General features: G+C 40.2%; 1 protein-coding gene across 4 annotated transcripts in view; it reads right to left on the bottom strand.

Annotated features, from left to right (window-relative positions):
* The window catches only part of LOC106583501 (pleckstrin homology domain-containing family A member 6), a 201,901-nt gene that overhangs the window by 80,177 nt on the left and 105,457 nt on the right, over positions 1-16,267 (bottom strand). For all 4 annotated transcript variants that reach the window (XM_014167754.2, XM_014167751.2, XM_045705143.1 and 1 more), the window contains one exon: positions 9,750-9,833. Coding sequence is in view for 3 of the 4 variants with exons in the window: in XM_014167751.2 (XP_014023226.1) it covers positions 9,750-9,833 (84 nt within the window). In the remaining variant the exon portion in view is untranslated. The remainder of the gene's footprint in view (positions 1-9,749; positions 9,834-16,267) is intronic.

Genomic DNA, 16,267 nt, shown 5'->3' with positions numbered 1-16,267 from the left:
AACTTACAGTAAAACACAGCCTCTTCGCAGGTAACATCATATATTATTAATGTCCAATGCATCATCAGCTCGATACAGTATTGATCGTGGTGGGGAACACACAATGAAGGGGGTGGGAGTGTTGTCTTAACACCACTGGGGGCATTTATCTAGCTGTCAGGGATGTGGAATTACTGGTATAAATGTTATACGTTATATTACATTACGGGTGGGGTATCAATGTCATAGTCCTCGGTGCCTAAGCCCAGGTAAGCCTCTCATGAACACACTTTGTGAGTTAGCAGACCCCAGTACTCTGCAAATGAGCAGATTGCTGATTCCCGTCAGCTCAAGTGCTTTCCTGTAACAATAGCATCGTGCATTCCCCTGATAGTGACAGGGGTGATCAAAGTGACACTGTGAAACCTGCTACTCTATTCCATCTCTGTCCCATCTCACACAAACGGTGTCTCCCTGTCACATATCGCAGCCCATTTGTCTGTGTGCATGACACCATCATGTTTGTCTCAACTGTTCTTTTTTCTGGTGTTAGGTTGGCTGCACAGCTGAGTGAATGGGATGTTTAATTTATTATCTCAATTCAGCAACACTTTGAAGGGAACTGCAGAGATTTTTCACAAGTTTTCTGCAACATTTCTGCATTGCTGGTGATGCAGACCACAAGTAAAGGTTACATGGGCATTAGGGTTCAAGTTTGATGTAACTCCCTGCGGGTAAGTCTCTACAGCAGGGATGAACAACTAGATTCAGCTGCAGGCCAATTTTTTCTTGAGCGGATGGTCAGGGGGCCAGAACGTAATTACAAATAATTTGTAGACTGCAAATTGAAGCTCAAACAAATATATTATTTGACTAAAACATAATCATTTTAAACATTGCCTACATTTGTATACGATCACATAAATCTCTCTATAATGCGTGGGAATTATCTCCAAATTAACCTGTTGGGGGTAGGGGGCAGTATTTACACGGCCGGATAAAAAACGTACCCGATTTAATCTGGTTATTACTACTGCCCAGAAACTAGAATATGCATATAATTATTGGCTTTGGATAGAAAACACCCTAAAGTTTCTAAAACTGTTTGAATGGTGTCTGAGTATAACAGAACTCATATGGCAGGCAAAAACCTGAGAAGATTCTGTACAGGAAGTGCCCTCTCTGACCATTCCTTGAGCTTCTTGACTCTGTTTATTGAAGACTGAGGATCTTTGCTGTAACGTGACACTTCCTACGGCTCCCATAGGCTCTCAGAAGGCAGGAAAAAGCTTAATGATTTAATTCCAGCCACTGGCTGAAAAACATTAGCGCTTTTGGTAAGTGCTCTATCAGAGGACAATGGGCTGAGGCGCGTGGAACGAGTCGACCCCATGTTTTATTTTCTTTCGTCTTTGAACCTAAACACGCTTTCCCGGTCAGAATATTATTGCTTTTTTACGAGAAAAATTGCATAAAAATGTATTTTAAACAGCGGTTGACATGCTTCGAAGTACGGTAATGGAATATTTAGAATTTTTTTGTCACGAAATGCATCGTGCGCATCACCCTTCTTTACCATTCGGATAGTGTCTTGAACACACGAACAAAACAGAGGATATTTGGATATAACTATGGATTATTTTGAACCAAACCAACATTTGTTATTGAAGTAGAAGTCCTGGGAGTGCATTCTGACGAAGACAGCAAAGATAATAACATTTTTCTTATAGTAAATCTGATTTTGGTGAGTGCTAAACTTGGTGGGTGTCTAAATAGCTAGCCCTGTGATGCCGGGCTATCTACTGAGAATATTGCAAAATGTGCTTTCACCGAAAAGCTATTTTAAAATCGGACATAGCGAGTGCATAGAGGAGTTCTGTATCTATAATTCTTAAAATAATTGTTATGTTTTTTGTGAACGTTTATCGTAAGTAATTTAGTAAATTCACCGGAAGTTTGCGGGGGGTATGCTAGTTCTGAACGTCACATGCTAATGTAAAAAGCTGTTTTTTGATATAAATATGTACTTGATTGAACAAAACATGCATGTATTGTATAACATAATGTCCTAGGTTTGTCATCTGATGAAGATCATCAAAGGTTAGTGCTGCATTTAGCTGTGGTTTGGGTTTATGTGACATTATATGCTAGCTTGAAAAATGGGTGTCTGATTATTTCTGGCTGGGTACTCTGCTGACATAATCTAATGTTTTGCTTTCGTTGTAAAGCCTTTTTGAAATCGGAGAGTGTGGTTAGATTAACGAGAGTCTTGTCTTTAAAATGGTGTAAAATAGTCATATGTTTGAGAAATTGAAGTAATAGCATTTCTAAGGTATTTGAATAACGCGCCACGGGATTCAACTGGCTGTTGAGTAGGTGGGACGATTTCGTCCCGCCGACCCTAGAGAGGATAATGTCACTTGGAGATAATTTGCTGGTGATTTTACAGTCCCCCAAAAATAAAAATAAAATACGTATTTATTTTTGCTCAGAAAACTTGGGGGGCCAAAATCACACATGAGCCAAATTTGGCCCACGGGTCGCCTGTTGGGAAACCATGGTGTAGAGGTTCACATTAGGTTAAAGTAAGGTTTTACTCAATGTAGTAACTGTACACGGTATGTGTAGGTTTTAAGGTTGTGTTGTTATATGGTCACGATTAGGTTGCAACAGGACACTGTACTGTCTACAGTCGGTTTGTTGTTTACATTAAACGTTTTCATTAAATCGATTTTAATCCGAACTAAAGTTTTGTTACTAAGGATTCCACAAAGCGGTCAGCCTTTACGGCTGGGACTGCAAGTTTGTGTTCTTTTTTGTTGTTGCGTGGATTCCGCGAGTGCTAGCTGGCTGTACTACAGCCACCTGTCGTCGTGGGAAAGACTCATTGTTATCTTTTCGTAAAAAAACTGGTTGCAGTATAGAGCCAATCTGGATACCAAGCAGATCCTGAGGGAAATCGACGACTACCAACAGCTTTACGCTATGGAGGAACAACATACATGGAAAGATCCGACCACTTCACAAAATAACTTTAACCCGACAAAAAAAGAAAAACAGATTAATCTACAGACACGGACAATTTACTTACCATTGAGGTAGAGGCTAGTGCTCTGGCTGGAATCCATGCAACAATCAAAAAGTTGTGTGAGGAGGTAGCAGGGCTGAGGGGGAGTTTGGAGTTCATCCAGAGTGAAATTCTCAAGCTCCAAAGAGAAAACAAGACACTCACAGCCAATGTAAAAATAAACGATTCCAACATGGATTGTCTACTCAGGAAAAACAGGGTGATAAAGGAGACGCTACTAGACATACAAAGTAGTAGCATGCGTGAAAATATTTTTTTTTCTGGTATTCCTGAGGACGCATCCAATAATCCAGAGAGGGCGATCAGAGAATTCATGAAATCCGCATTGAAACTTCCTATAGAGACTATAAACAAGGTGGCTTTTCACCGAGTACACAGACTTGGAGCTCGGAGCGACAAGACCAAGGGTCCTCGAACGATCATCGCAAAATTTGAACACTACCAACAAAAGGAGCTGATCAAAAGCAGAGGAAGGGAGCTTAAAGGGACCAAATTCGGTCTCAATGACCAATTTCCAAAGGAGATAAACAAATGTCGTAAGAGACTGTATCGGTACAAAGACAACAAAGGATGGATGGTATGCGTGCCTTTATCATTGTGGACAAACTCTTTATAGATGGACAGCTATTCCGAAACAGCTCCATAACACCGTGGCTGTACTAAATTCTACAGGGACTTCAGGTTACGAAAAAAAAGAAGGTATGGGAACTGTTTAAAATATCTGAACATTATGAAGTGGATATGAACACACACGTACTTAACTACATGCTTGCTTACACATACGGATTTATACATACACACACACACACCTGATCTCGCTCTCTTCTCTCACTCTCTCTTTCTCTCTTCTCTTCTCTCCCTCTCTCTCTATTGTCGAGAACTGTTTTATAATTTAATGTGTTTTATTGTTTGTCTATCTTTTTTATGTATTTGTCTACAAGTTTATATATGTTTACAACAAGCAAGGGGAAGATATCAAAATAGGGGCATTGGGGAATAATAACATATTGTACGGAATACATTTGTACTGTAGTGAAGCCGTCTCTAGAGTAATGCAAGGTCTCTTTCATGATCATGTGAAACATCAATTGCTATGGAAATGCTGGGATGTGTTTTTCAATTACGTTAAAGGTAATTATGATGCAACTATGATGGTGATATGATATGGATTACAATTATGAATATTAAGGCTATACGCACTACATGTTACACACATAGACACTCAAACATGCAAATTGGCAGAGTTATTATTTATTTGGACATCACACATTATAGTCTTACTCTTATACAGACATCATACACACTCTCATTATATCATATCCAATATCATACACATCAACCTACTCAGATTTGTCACACACATAATTTGGCTCAATTTTCTAACATCTGTGGCATTGGCTCACAGGCAAACAGGCAAGGGAATAAAAAAAAATATTGCTAGAACCTATTTCTTGAATTCTAAATATCAGACATTTGAAAGCTCTAGTTTTGACCTTCATAATACCTCTGATGGCAGTAACTTTACAAGCACTACTTATGGTCAATTTAGCCTGAGAATAGTATCTAGTTATGGTAAGAGGTGAAATAAGTATAGCCAGTTATAATTGTAATGGTTTGGCAGATTATAAAAAAAGAAGATCAGTCTTTACATGGCTAAAAGAAAAGGAATATAACATATACTGTTTACAGGAAACTCACTCTACATCCTTAGATGAAGTTGCGTGGAAAAAAGAATGGGGTGGTGAAATAATGTTCTGTCATGGACAAAGGAACTCAAAGGGTGTGATGATATTAATTAACAAACATTTCGATTTGAAGGTGCAAATAATCAGGAATGATTTGCAAGGAAGGTGGATCCTTTTGAATATGAAAGTGGACGAAAAAGAGATTTGGCTCATTAATCTATATGGTCCAAATCAGGATGATCCACACTTCTTCGAAAACATTTATACAAATGTATTGAACTTACAGGCAACAAATGATCTAATCATTATGTTAGGAGACTATAACACAGTAAGTACCTCAATGGACCGTAAAGGCAATCCCTCTACAAACTATCATCACCATGCCCTTAAGGAAATCACAAATATTATGGACACATTAGAAATAGTGGATATTTGGAGACTAAAAAACCCCGACCTAGTGAGATATACATGGAGGAGACTTAATCAAGCTAGTCATCTTGACTACTTTCTTGTCTCTTTCGCTCTTGCATCAAAGGTCAAAAAAGTTTTAATAGGAGACAGAATGCGATTGGATCATCATCTAATTGGCATTCACACAACTCTTATAGATTTTCCACGTGGATGGGGATATTGGAAATTTAATCAAAGTTTACTGGAGGACAACTTGTTTTTAACTAAGACAAAATAATTTATAACTGCATTTTTCCAGTATAATATAAGTTCAGCAAATCCCCTTATTGTTTGGGATACCTTTAAATGTACCTTCAGGGGTCATTCAATTCAATATACATCAATAATAAAAAAGCAGTTTCTGGCTAATGAAACAAGACTAACAAGGGAAATCCATGAACTAATAGTACAGGTAGATGGCAATAAAAACGATACTACAGAGATACAAAATAAGTTAGAGGAAAAACAAAAAGAACTTGAGGAACTTATTCAAGAACGATCTAATGTAATCTATTCCAAAAATAAAGCAAACTGTATGGAATATGGAGAAAAATGCACAAAATTCTTTCTGACTCTCCAATACAGGAACGCTAACAAAATAATTTGCAGAACCTCGTTATTGAAGACAGAGTCATCTATGATTCTCCAAATGATATTTTAAAAGAGGAAGCTAATTATTTTAGGCAGATGTTCTCTTTTCCGTTTCATCCTCTCCCACTGAATGAAGATTACGGTAAGGAATTCTTTCCAAATAATATAAAAAATGGAAAATTAACTAATGTACAGAAAGATCAGTGCGAAGGCCAAATTACAGAGGAATAACTTTTTGAGGTTATTAAATCCTTTCAGTCTGGAAAAACCACAGGGCTATTTTTTTATATACTAAAAGCTCCATTGTTAGATTGTTTTAACTACTCCTATAGAAATGGTAGTCTGTCAGTTACTCAGCAGGAAGGTCTGATTTCTCTATTATTAAAACAAGACCCAGATGGAAAATATAAAGACCTGGTCTATCTAAAAAACTGGAGGCCCCTTACATTTCAATGCTGTCATGCAAAAATACTAGCAAAATACATAGCACTCAGAATTAAAAGGGTTTTACCTTGTATTGTTCATCCTGATCAGACAGGTTTTTTACATGGACGATACATTGGAGATAATATACGACAACTACTAGAAATAATAGAAAATCATGAAACATATAAAGCCAGGAATGGTATTTATAGCAGTTTTGAAAAGGCATTTGATAAAGTAAGACTGGATTTTATTTATAAATGCCTGGATTTTTTTCAATTTCGGTAATTCTCTTATAAAATGGGTAAAAATAATGTATAGCAACCCCAGGTGTAAAATAAAGTAAATAACGGCTACTTCTCAGAGAGTTTTGAATTGTCAAGAGGAGTTAAACAAGGGTGTCCACTGTCACCATATCTATTCGTTATGGCCATCGAAATGCTAGCTATTAAAATCAGAACCATTAACAACATTAGAGGATTAGAAATCCAAGGCTTAAAAACAAAGGTGTCCATGTATGCCGATGACTCAAGTTTTATGTTAAGTCCGCAAGCTAGATCCCTGCAATGTCTCATTAAAGATCTAGATAATTTTTCTGTACTCTCTGGACTAAAACCTAATTATGATAAGTGTACAATAGTACGTATTGGATCCTTAAAAAATACAACTTTTACATTACCTTGCAGCTTACCTATAAAATGGGCTGATGGTGAAGTAGACATACTCGGTATTCATATCACAAAATATATAAATAAGCTCTCCACAATGAATTTCAATAGAAAACTTGTAAAAATAGACAAGATCCTGCAACCATGGAGAGGTAAATACCTGTCTATTTATGGAAAAATTGCCCTGATTAACTCCTTAGTCATATCTCAGTTTACTCACTTACTTATGGCACTGCCTACTCCTGATGATTCGTTTTTCAAATCATATGAGCAAAATATATTTCGCTTTATCTGGGATGCTAAACCAGACAAAATAAAACAAGCCTATCTATATAATGAATATGAATTGGGTGGGTTGAGATGATAAAATATAAAAGCACTAAACCTCTCTATAAAAGCTTCACTCATTTAAATGTTTTATTTGAACCCTAAATGGTTCTCAAGTAGATTAATAAGAAAAGCAAAATGCATTGTTTAAAAAATGGCCTTTTTGCCTTTGTGCAGATTTGTCACGCCCTGGCCATAGAGAGGTTTTTGTTCTCTATTTTGGTTAGGCCAGGGTGTGACTAGGGTGGGCATTCTATGTCCTTTTTTCTATGTTTTGGTATTTCTTTGTTTTGGCCGGGTATGGTTCTCAATCAGGGACAGCTGTCTATCGTTGTCTCTGTTTGGGAACCATACTTAGGTAGCCTTTTCCCACAGGGTTGGGGTAGGTAGTTGTTTTCTGTTTGGTGTGTTCACCTGACAGAGCTGTTACGTTTTGTTCCACTTAGTTTTTTTGTTTCAGTGTTCAAAGTATAATAAACATCATGAACACGTACCACGCTGCACTTTGGTCTACTCCTTCTTCCACAGACGAGCGTTACAAGATTGCCATGTCTCATTTTCGATTAATTGAAAATGATACTTTTTTCAAAGTATCTGTCTTTTTCAAACAAGTATTGCAGAGCTGGCTACAATTTCAATTTCATCCCCCTGAAAAGATAGAACAAATATTACAACAAATATTATGGCTGAACTCAAATGTGCTGGTTGATAAAATACCTGTATTTATGGGAAAGATGTTTGAAAAGGGTATTTTGTTCTTAAATGATATTGTAAATTGTAAATGGTAGAGTTATGTCCTTCATGGAGTTATCAGAATTGTACGGGAAGGTCTGCTCAATCCAAGAGTACAACCAATTGATTACAGCATTGCCCCAAAAATGGAGGAGGCGGATGGCAGCGGGAGGAGGTAGGGAACTGGTCTGTCGCTCAATATAAAGGATCAAAACTGGTGGAGCAATAAAAATAGCATAAATAGGAAAGTATACCAGTTTCATTTGAGGACCAGGATGTTGACAACTGTGCCATACAGATTGCAAAATAGTTGGGAAGAGATTTTTGATGTACCGATTCCATGGTACAGGGTGTATGAGTTGATATATAAAACAACGCAAGATTCAAGACTTCGTGCTTTTCAGTTCAAATTATTATATAGAATTCTTGCCACCAGCAAAATGTTGAATATTTGGGGCATAAAATCACCGAAGCTCTGCAGATTTTGTTGTGAGGATACAGAATCAATAGACCATTTATTTTGGTATTGCCCTCAGGTAGCCTGTTTCTGGTCTCAGGTTCAGGAATGGCTGAAAATGAAATGGATAGCATCTAAAATTGACCCTAGAAATAGTACTGTTAGGAGATCTGGAGAGACCGGGTCAGTCAATTACTAAAATACTAATACTCTTAATAAAATCTTCAACACGCAATCTGTAGATTCTATTCGATTAGATAGATTCAAATTGTACGTTAAACATCATAGCATAGTTGAAAGATATGTGTTACGTAGAAACACGAAGTGGGTGGCCAGCAGAGATAGATGGGATGGGCTGAGGGAAGCTGAGGGTTGGTATGTGGAATTGGAGACAAGTGGGAGTGGAGTTGTTGTGTGAGAGAGGGAATGATGGTCAAAAGATAAAGGGGAAAAAAAGTCCAAATAAAACATAATAAAAGTACATTTGAATGACACTAAGTGCCAGTGTTTTTACAACTAATGCCGTTTTGCCTGAGGCTGATGCCGTGCAGGTGTTTGTACACATACAAGAACACACACATACATGTAATAGCGCCAGACATGTATACAAACATATAAAGTAGGCATTGCTGTTATGATTTCAGTTGTCCTTGATGTCCTTTTATTTTGTTAAAAAAATTGCATTGTTGTTTGCTGTTTTCTTCTGTCTTTTCCTTTTTTCTCTTTAGTTAATTCTCTTGGTTGTTGGGGGTGGGGAATGGAAATAATTGTATTTTTTTTCCCCCGGGGGGGACTGTGGGATGGGTCTCGAATGGTTGAGAGACAGCTATTGGGGAACTGTGGGGGATATTGGAGGGTTCGGGCTTCACAAGATTGTGATCATGAAAAAGAAACTATGACATATATTTTATATCACTATCATGCACACGCACCCTCACACATAAGGATGGCTCTGTTGAAAGACTGATACATGTTTGATAGTGTCTTGATGCTGTATTGTTTGTCCATCATGTTCTAATACTTTAATGTTACCCCTTTCTTGTGTTTTCTGTAATAAATAATTATTTTTTTAAAAGAGAGAAAAAAAAGGTTGTATTAAGGTTGAGGTTGGATTGTAGTCACGTCAGCTGTTTGTGAATCAGTCTGTTTAGGGTTATGTTGGTTTAATATACTATTATGGTTATAACTGGTTTGTACTCATGTCAGGCATGTGTTTATTGGTCGAGGTTAGGTTGGGGTTAGGTTGTATCAAAGTTAGATTAATCTTGCACTTACGTTATGTGTGTCTTTATTGTTCAAGGTTAGGTTACGGTAAGGTTGTATCAAAGTCAGATTAATGTTGTACTCACGTTATGTATGTGTGAATGGTTCCAGTCTCCTCCAGCTGGATCTGGCTCACTGGCTGTCCAGCTGGTCCACTCAGGTCATTTTGGCTGGAGACGAGGAGAGGAAGAAAAAGAGAAAAAGAAAGAGAGGTGAATATTGGTGGACCCATGATGTCAAGCTGTCAGACATGATGAGAGCAGCTGATCGATAGCTTATCAATCATGTTCATTCCTGACGTCACAGCAACCCTGAACTGTTTCATTATACAACAGCAGCAGAGTGTGGCGAGTGGTCAGCATTTTAGGGACCGCATGTAGTGAATGCAATTTTTTGCCGAACGAAAACTGGTGCACACAATGCTTACCAACTGAGCTACAGGGAAGGCTGTGATATAGTGATTTTTTTATTTAACCTTTATTTAACTAGGCAAGTCAGTTAAGTCAGTTAAGAACAAATTCTTATTTACAATGACAGCCTACCCCAGCCAAATCCTAACCCAGATGACGCTGTGACAATTGTGCGCCTCCCTCCATCAATATGATGGGCAAGACACAACAATATGAGTTCTCGCTCAGCTCCTCTTTCCATCAGACTCAGTAGGAGGGTTTATATAGTGTGGTCTAGTGTGGTCTAGTGTGGTCTAGTGCGGTGTGGTCTAGTGTATGTGGTCTAGTGTGGTCTAGTGTGGTGTGGTCTAGTTTAGTGTGGTCTAGTGTGGTCTAGTGTGGTGTGGTCTAGTGTGGTGTGGTCTAGTGTGGTCTAGTGTGGAGTGGTCTAGTGTGGTGTGGCCTAGTGTGGTTTAATGTGGTGTGGTCTAGTGTGGTGTGGCCTAGTGTGGCCTAGTGTGGTCTAGTGTGGTGTGGTCTAGTGTGGTGTGGCCTAGTGTGGTGCGATCTAGTGTGGTCTAATGTGGTGTGGTCTAGTGTGGTGTGGTCTAGTGTGGTGTGGTCTAGTGCGTTGTGGTCTAAGGTGTGGTGTGGTCTAGTGTGGTGTGGTCTAGTGTGGTCTAGTGAGGTGTGGTCTTGTGTGGTGTGGTCTAGTGCGGTGTGGTCTAGTGCGGTCTAGTGTGGTGTGGTCTAGTGTGGTCTAGTGTGGTGTGGTCTAGTGTGGTCTAGTGTGGTGTGGTCTAGTGTGGTGTGGTCTAGTGTGGTCTAGTGTGGTGTGGTCTAGTGTGGTCTAGTGTGGTGTGGTCTAGTGCGGTGTGGTCTAGTGTGGTGTGGTCTAGTGTGGTCTAATGTGGTGTTGTCTAGTGTGATGTGGTCTAGTGTGGTCTAGTGTGGTGTGGTCTAGTGTGGTCTAGTGTGGTGTGGTCTTGTGTGGTCTAGTGTGGTGTGGTCTAGTGGGGTCTAGTGTGGTGTGGTCTAGTGCGGTGTGGTCTAGTGTGGTCTAGTGTGGTGTGGTCTAGTGTGGTGTGGTCTAGTGCGGTGTGGTCTAGTGCGGTGTGGTCTAGTGCGGTGTGGTCTAGTGTGGTGTGGTCTAGTGTGGTCTAGTGTGGAGTGGTCTAATGTGGTGTGGTCTAGTGTGGTGTGGTCTAGTGGGGTCTAGTGTGGTGTGGTCTTGTGTGGTCTAGTGAGGTGTGGTCTTGTGTGGTCTAGTGTCATTTAGTGTGGTCTAGTGTGGTGTGGTCTAGTGCGTTGTGGTCTAGTGTGGTGTGGTCTAGTGCGGTGTGGTCTAGTGTGGTGTGGTCTAGTGTGGTGTGGTCTAGTGTGGTGTGGTCTAGTGTGGTCTAATGTGGTGTGGTCTAGTGTGGTGTGGTCTAGTGTGGTGTGGTCTAGTGTGGTGTGGTCTAGTGTGGTCTAGTGTGGTGTGGTCTAGTGTGGTGTGGTCTAATGTGGTGTGGTCTAGTGTGGTGTGGTCTAGTGTGGTCTAATGTGGTGTGGTCTAGTGTGGTGTGGTCTAGTGTGGTGTGGTCTAGTGTGGTCTAATGTGGTGTGGTCTAGTGTGGTGTGGTCTAGTGGGGTCTAGTGTGGTGTGGTCTTGTGTGGTCTAGTGAGGTGTGGTCTTGTGTGGTCTAGTGTCATTTAGTGTGGTCTAGTGTGGTGTGGTCTAGTGTGGTGTGGTCTAGTGTGGTCTAATGTGGTGTGGTCTAATGTGGTGTGGTCTAGTGTGGTGTGGTCTAGTGCGTTGTGGTCTAGTGTGGTGTGGTCTAGTGCGGTGTGGTCTAGTGTGGTGTGGTCTAGTGTGGTGTGGTCTAGTGTGGTGTGGTCTAGTGTGGTCTAATGTGGTGTGGTCTAGTGTGGTGTGGTCTAGTGTGGTCTAGTGTGGTGTGGTCTAGTGTCCTTTAGTGTGGTCTAGTGTGGTCTAGTGTGGTGTGGATATGTTTCTGTGATCTGCTATTGATTTTACAACCGGTGTGTGTGCGTGCGTTTGTACGTGCGTGCGTGCACGTCTCTAATTTCTGCTGTACAGTGTAATCTAACCAGTGGTAAATATCCAATGTTTTATAGGTAGAGCAGTGCAGTGTGGTACCCTGCCTCCCTTTGTGGGTCTGACACCCCAGATATTCTCCTCACCAGAGATATAATGAACTCTATTCAATATTTCATCTGATCAACCAGGCTACTTCTACTGTGGACTAGATTCAATACAAACACAACCTGGCTCAGTCACATGAACACAAACCAGAGGAGGCTGGAGGGCATACTGTAGATATACTGTAGAACAAGCTTATCGTAATGCTGGACTGGAATGGTATCAAACCATTATTACACCATTCCATTACAGTTTTTTCCAACTGCTTACACACAAAATCTTTTCATGTCACACGATTTTTGAAACCTCTCACTCAAAGTGCAAAACTACACACCAAATATCCAAAACCATAAGCTCAGTTGTCAATTGCATAAAACACTTTTTTCAAAACATTACACACAATTCTCTACCTAAAACACAAAAATCTAACAGGAAGTGACTTGCTTTCCTTTTCCAAACACAATCAATCAAAATGCTACACTTATTCACCAGGTCACACACACACTCCTCACATGTGCAAACACTAATTGCTTAACTGATCACTAACCAATCACTGCTTTACTGTAGTATAGGCCTATAAATAGGTCAAAGGTCAGATTACCTGTTTTGAACAATGGATGCCAACAATGGACAGAGAGCAAGAGGAGTAGGAGGGAGAGGCAGGGGACAACAACGAGGACAAATTCAAAGACGAAGAGGAAGAGGAGGAGGAGGAGGAGGAGGAAGAGGAAGAAGAGGACGAGGGCAAAGAAGAGAAGGAAGAAGAGCCATCTCTGTTGAGATTGGGGCAACACTTGTTGATAATGTGATCAACCACGGTTTGACCATGAGAGAGGCTGGACTGAGTCCAGCCCAACTTGAGTTGATTTACAGTGGCGTCCATAATTCGAACCTTCAGAAATGAGAACAGGTATGCAACTATATAATGACTATTTTAGCATTACAGTAATGTACTGTAAAATACATATGACTGCATAGTATTGCATAAACATTTGTAACTCTAAGCCATCCATTTACTGCACTGCATTGGATGAATGAGGTTGGTTAGCATGCTGTACTACATTTTTTTGTACATTGTTTACAGTTCCTATGCTGAACACATACTGTGTTTGAATTCTGTACAGAGTGGAAAGGCAAAGACATCATGAAGGACGAGGACGCTTGTTTACAGATGTACAAGACTGCAATTATAAATATGGTTTTGGCCAACAATGCAATTAGGATTCGAGAGATAAGAGAGCATATCTTGAATAATGACACCATATTTAACAACATCAATGCTGTAAGCCTGTCGACCATACAACACATCCTCCAACGGCACCGCGTGACGATGAAACAACTTTACAAGGTGCCATTTCAGAGAAACTCTGACAGAGTCAAGAATATGCGACATGACTTTGTAGAGGTATGTATGCAACACTACTTCCAGTACTTCAGACATACCATATTTACTCATCTGTATATCCTTTTGTCTGTTACAGAGAGTATTGGAGCTGGATGCCCATGTAATTTGCCATGAATTTATTTATGTGGATGAGGTTGGCTTCAACCTCACCAAAACCAGGCGCCGCGGAAGAAATGTAATAGGACAGAGGGCAATTACCAATGTCCCTGGACAGCGTGGGGGTAATATAACTATGTGTGCTGCCATCACTCAAAACGGGGTCCTCCATCACAATGCCACAATGGGTCCATACAACACTGGCCATATGCTCACTTTTCTGGATGCAATTTACACAATGCTTGTCCCTGAGCCTGCTAGATTTGTGGTTTTATGGGACAATGTTAGTTTTCACCGGGCTGTTCTGGTCCAAAACTGGTTTGCCACCCATCCACAATTTGTAGTTTTGTACCTACCCCCATATTCACCTTTTCTAAATCCCATAGAGGAATTCTTCTCAGCCTGGCGCTGGAAAGTGTATGATCGCCAACCCTATGCCCGCATGCCGCTTCTCCAGGCAATGGAGGACGCATGTGGGGACATAGAGGTTGCCTCTGTCCAAGGTTGGATACGCCATGCTAGGAGATACTTCCCTCGATGTTTGGCAAGAGAAAACGTATCTTGTGATGTGGACAAAGTATTGTGGCCAGACCCAGCCCGGAGAAGAGATGAAGCGTAGCTTAGCACTGGTGACTGCCCCCCCCCCTACCAATTCGTGGACTGCCCCCCCCGGGACCCCACACACAATTGTGTTCTTTACTGTATTCTAAAGAATATACTTTTGGTTTACATATGTTTACGGTTTTGTTGTATGCTACTGTATACAACAGTAATGTTTGGCCTAATAAATATTTTCTGTTTCTACATTGCATTGGTGTTTACAGTGTACTTGTTACCCCTCTCAGCAGATTACTTTCACTGTAGAACATTGTATTGAAATGTAGATATAAGCCTATGAAAGACCAAAGAGCTTTAGATTTAGAACAACAGTGTTTACATGGTATATCCAAAAATGTACTATTATGAAAGCAGTGTTTGCCATTTGATGCAAATGCTTCATTCTGACATGTGTTTATGGCATTTTGAATGCAGTGTTACATTTTAAAGGAGATGTGAGGCATTTTACATTTTGTGTGTGCAGTTTTGGGAATTGTGTGTAGAGTTTTGAAAAAAAGAGACCAGTTTTGAAAACGTGTGTAAGCAGTTGGAAAATACTGTAATTACAATAAGCCTCCTTTGTCTCTGCCCACCAGCCTCCACTGATACAAACAAATGTAAACCCTTACACACCTAGTCATGTACAGTCATGAACATACTTGCATGCATACCTAAACACACACACATGTCGCACATGCACACATAGACATAACCTGCTCCGCTCACACATACGGTATACATAGATTGACCCCTATGCTAAACGAACAGCACTTTTGTATGTGAAAGATACCAGTGGATCACTTTTGTGGCTCTATTTTAACAAATCTAATGCAATGGTACATCTAAGCTCTGCTGGTAGTTCTATAGGTCAGGGGGTGTGTCAGGAATATTTTGTATTATTTTCACACACAGAATCAACTTGATTGATGAATAATCAAGTTGTAGGTGTGATGAGGCCTTGGCCACTGGCCACTCACTAGCGAGTCAAGGCATTCCGTGGCTTAAAGGGCAATTCTGCCACTTTTCAACCTCATATTAATGATCTCCAGCACCAAACCAGTGTCTAAATATGTAAAAACGGAGCGTTTCAATTATCTGTGAAAAATGCTTGTCTGTGACATCACAGAGTAGGGTTGAAAGAAGAAAAAAGAACTGTCACTTTCGATGATGTCATCAGGTAGATTTTACAAAACATAGAAATGTGCCGTTTTCACATATGTAGACACTGGTATGGTGTTGGAGAGCATGTCAATGAGGTTAAAAAGTGGTAGAATGGCCCTTTAATACCGCATTACTTTGTCTCAAGTTGTGTCGGTTATTGAAGGACGGTCTTCGCATTGTTATCAACTCCAGTTTGGCTGGGGGCACGGAGTATTCTGCTCCTGGTCAACATTGCTCAATGTGTTTGGAGTGTAAACAGTCAACATTGTTGTAACTGGCTTCAACGAGTATAGGCACATTGCTGTTGAACCAGCTTCCGCTACAGTAGGGTAAGGGTAGCCTACTATGGCTTGATTTTTTATCAAATTATACTGAAAACAAGCAATTGTTATAGGAAAATAACTGAAATGTTTCTAAATAAGAGTATCTCCGGATTATCTCACCTCACGTTCCATGCTGGGCATATAGTCTACATGGAGGGATTTTACACACATCCACAATAATAACAGGAGCTGGTTAAAACAGTGTAATAGCCTAGACCAGCTTTCGGTTGGTGTTAACTGTCCCCACCAGCGCATACTGAAATTGCCACTTTGGCACACATTCTTTAAGGACATTCCTCAGATATTGCCACCCCTCCCACTTTGGCACAAGGAAACTCATATAAGACAGGTAAATTACCAATCCTGGCGCTACGGTTTGGAAATAGAAGAGTGCCAGCTTTTACAGGTCAAAATTGCAAACTGGCGTGTGTTTGACAAATGCGCTGGCTTAATGCCAAACCAAAAACAGAGCCCTTCATCTCTTAAG

The sequence above is a fragment of the Salmo salar genome, chromosome ssa22 (genome assembly GCF_905237065.1).
Source record: "Salmo salar chromosome ssa22, Ssal_v3.1, whole genome shotgun sequence".
NCBI classification, from domain to species: domain Eukaryota; kingdom Metazoa; phylum Chordata; class Actinopteri; order Salmoniformes; family Salmonidae; genus Salmo; species Salmo salar.
The sequence above is the reverse complement of the archived record's forward strand: the minus strand, read 5'-3'. Positions and strand labels throughout refer to the sequence as shown.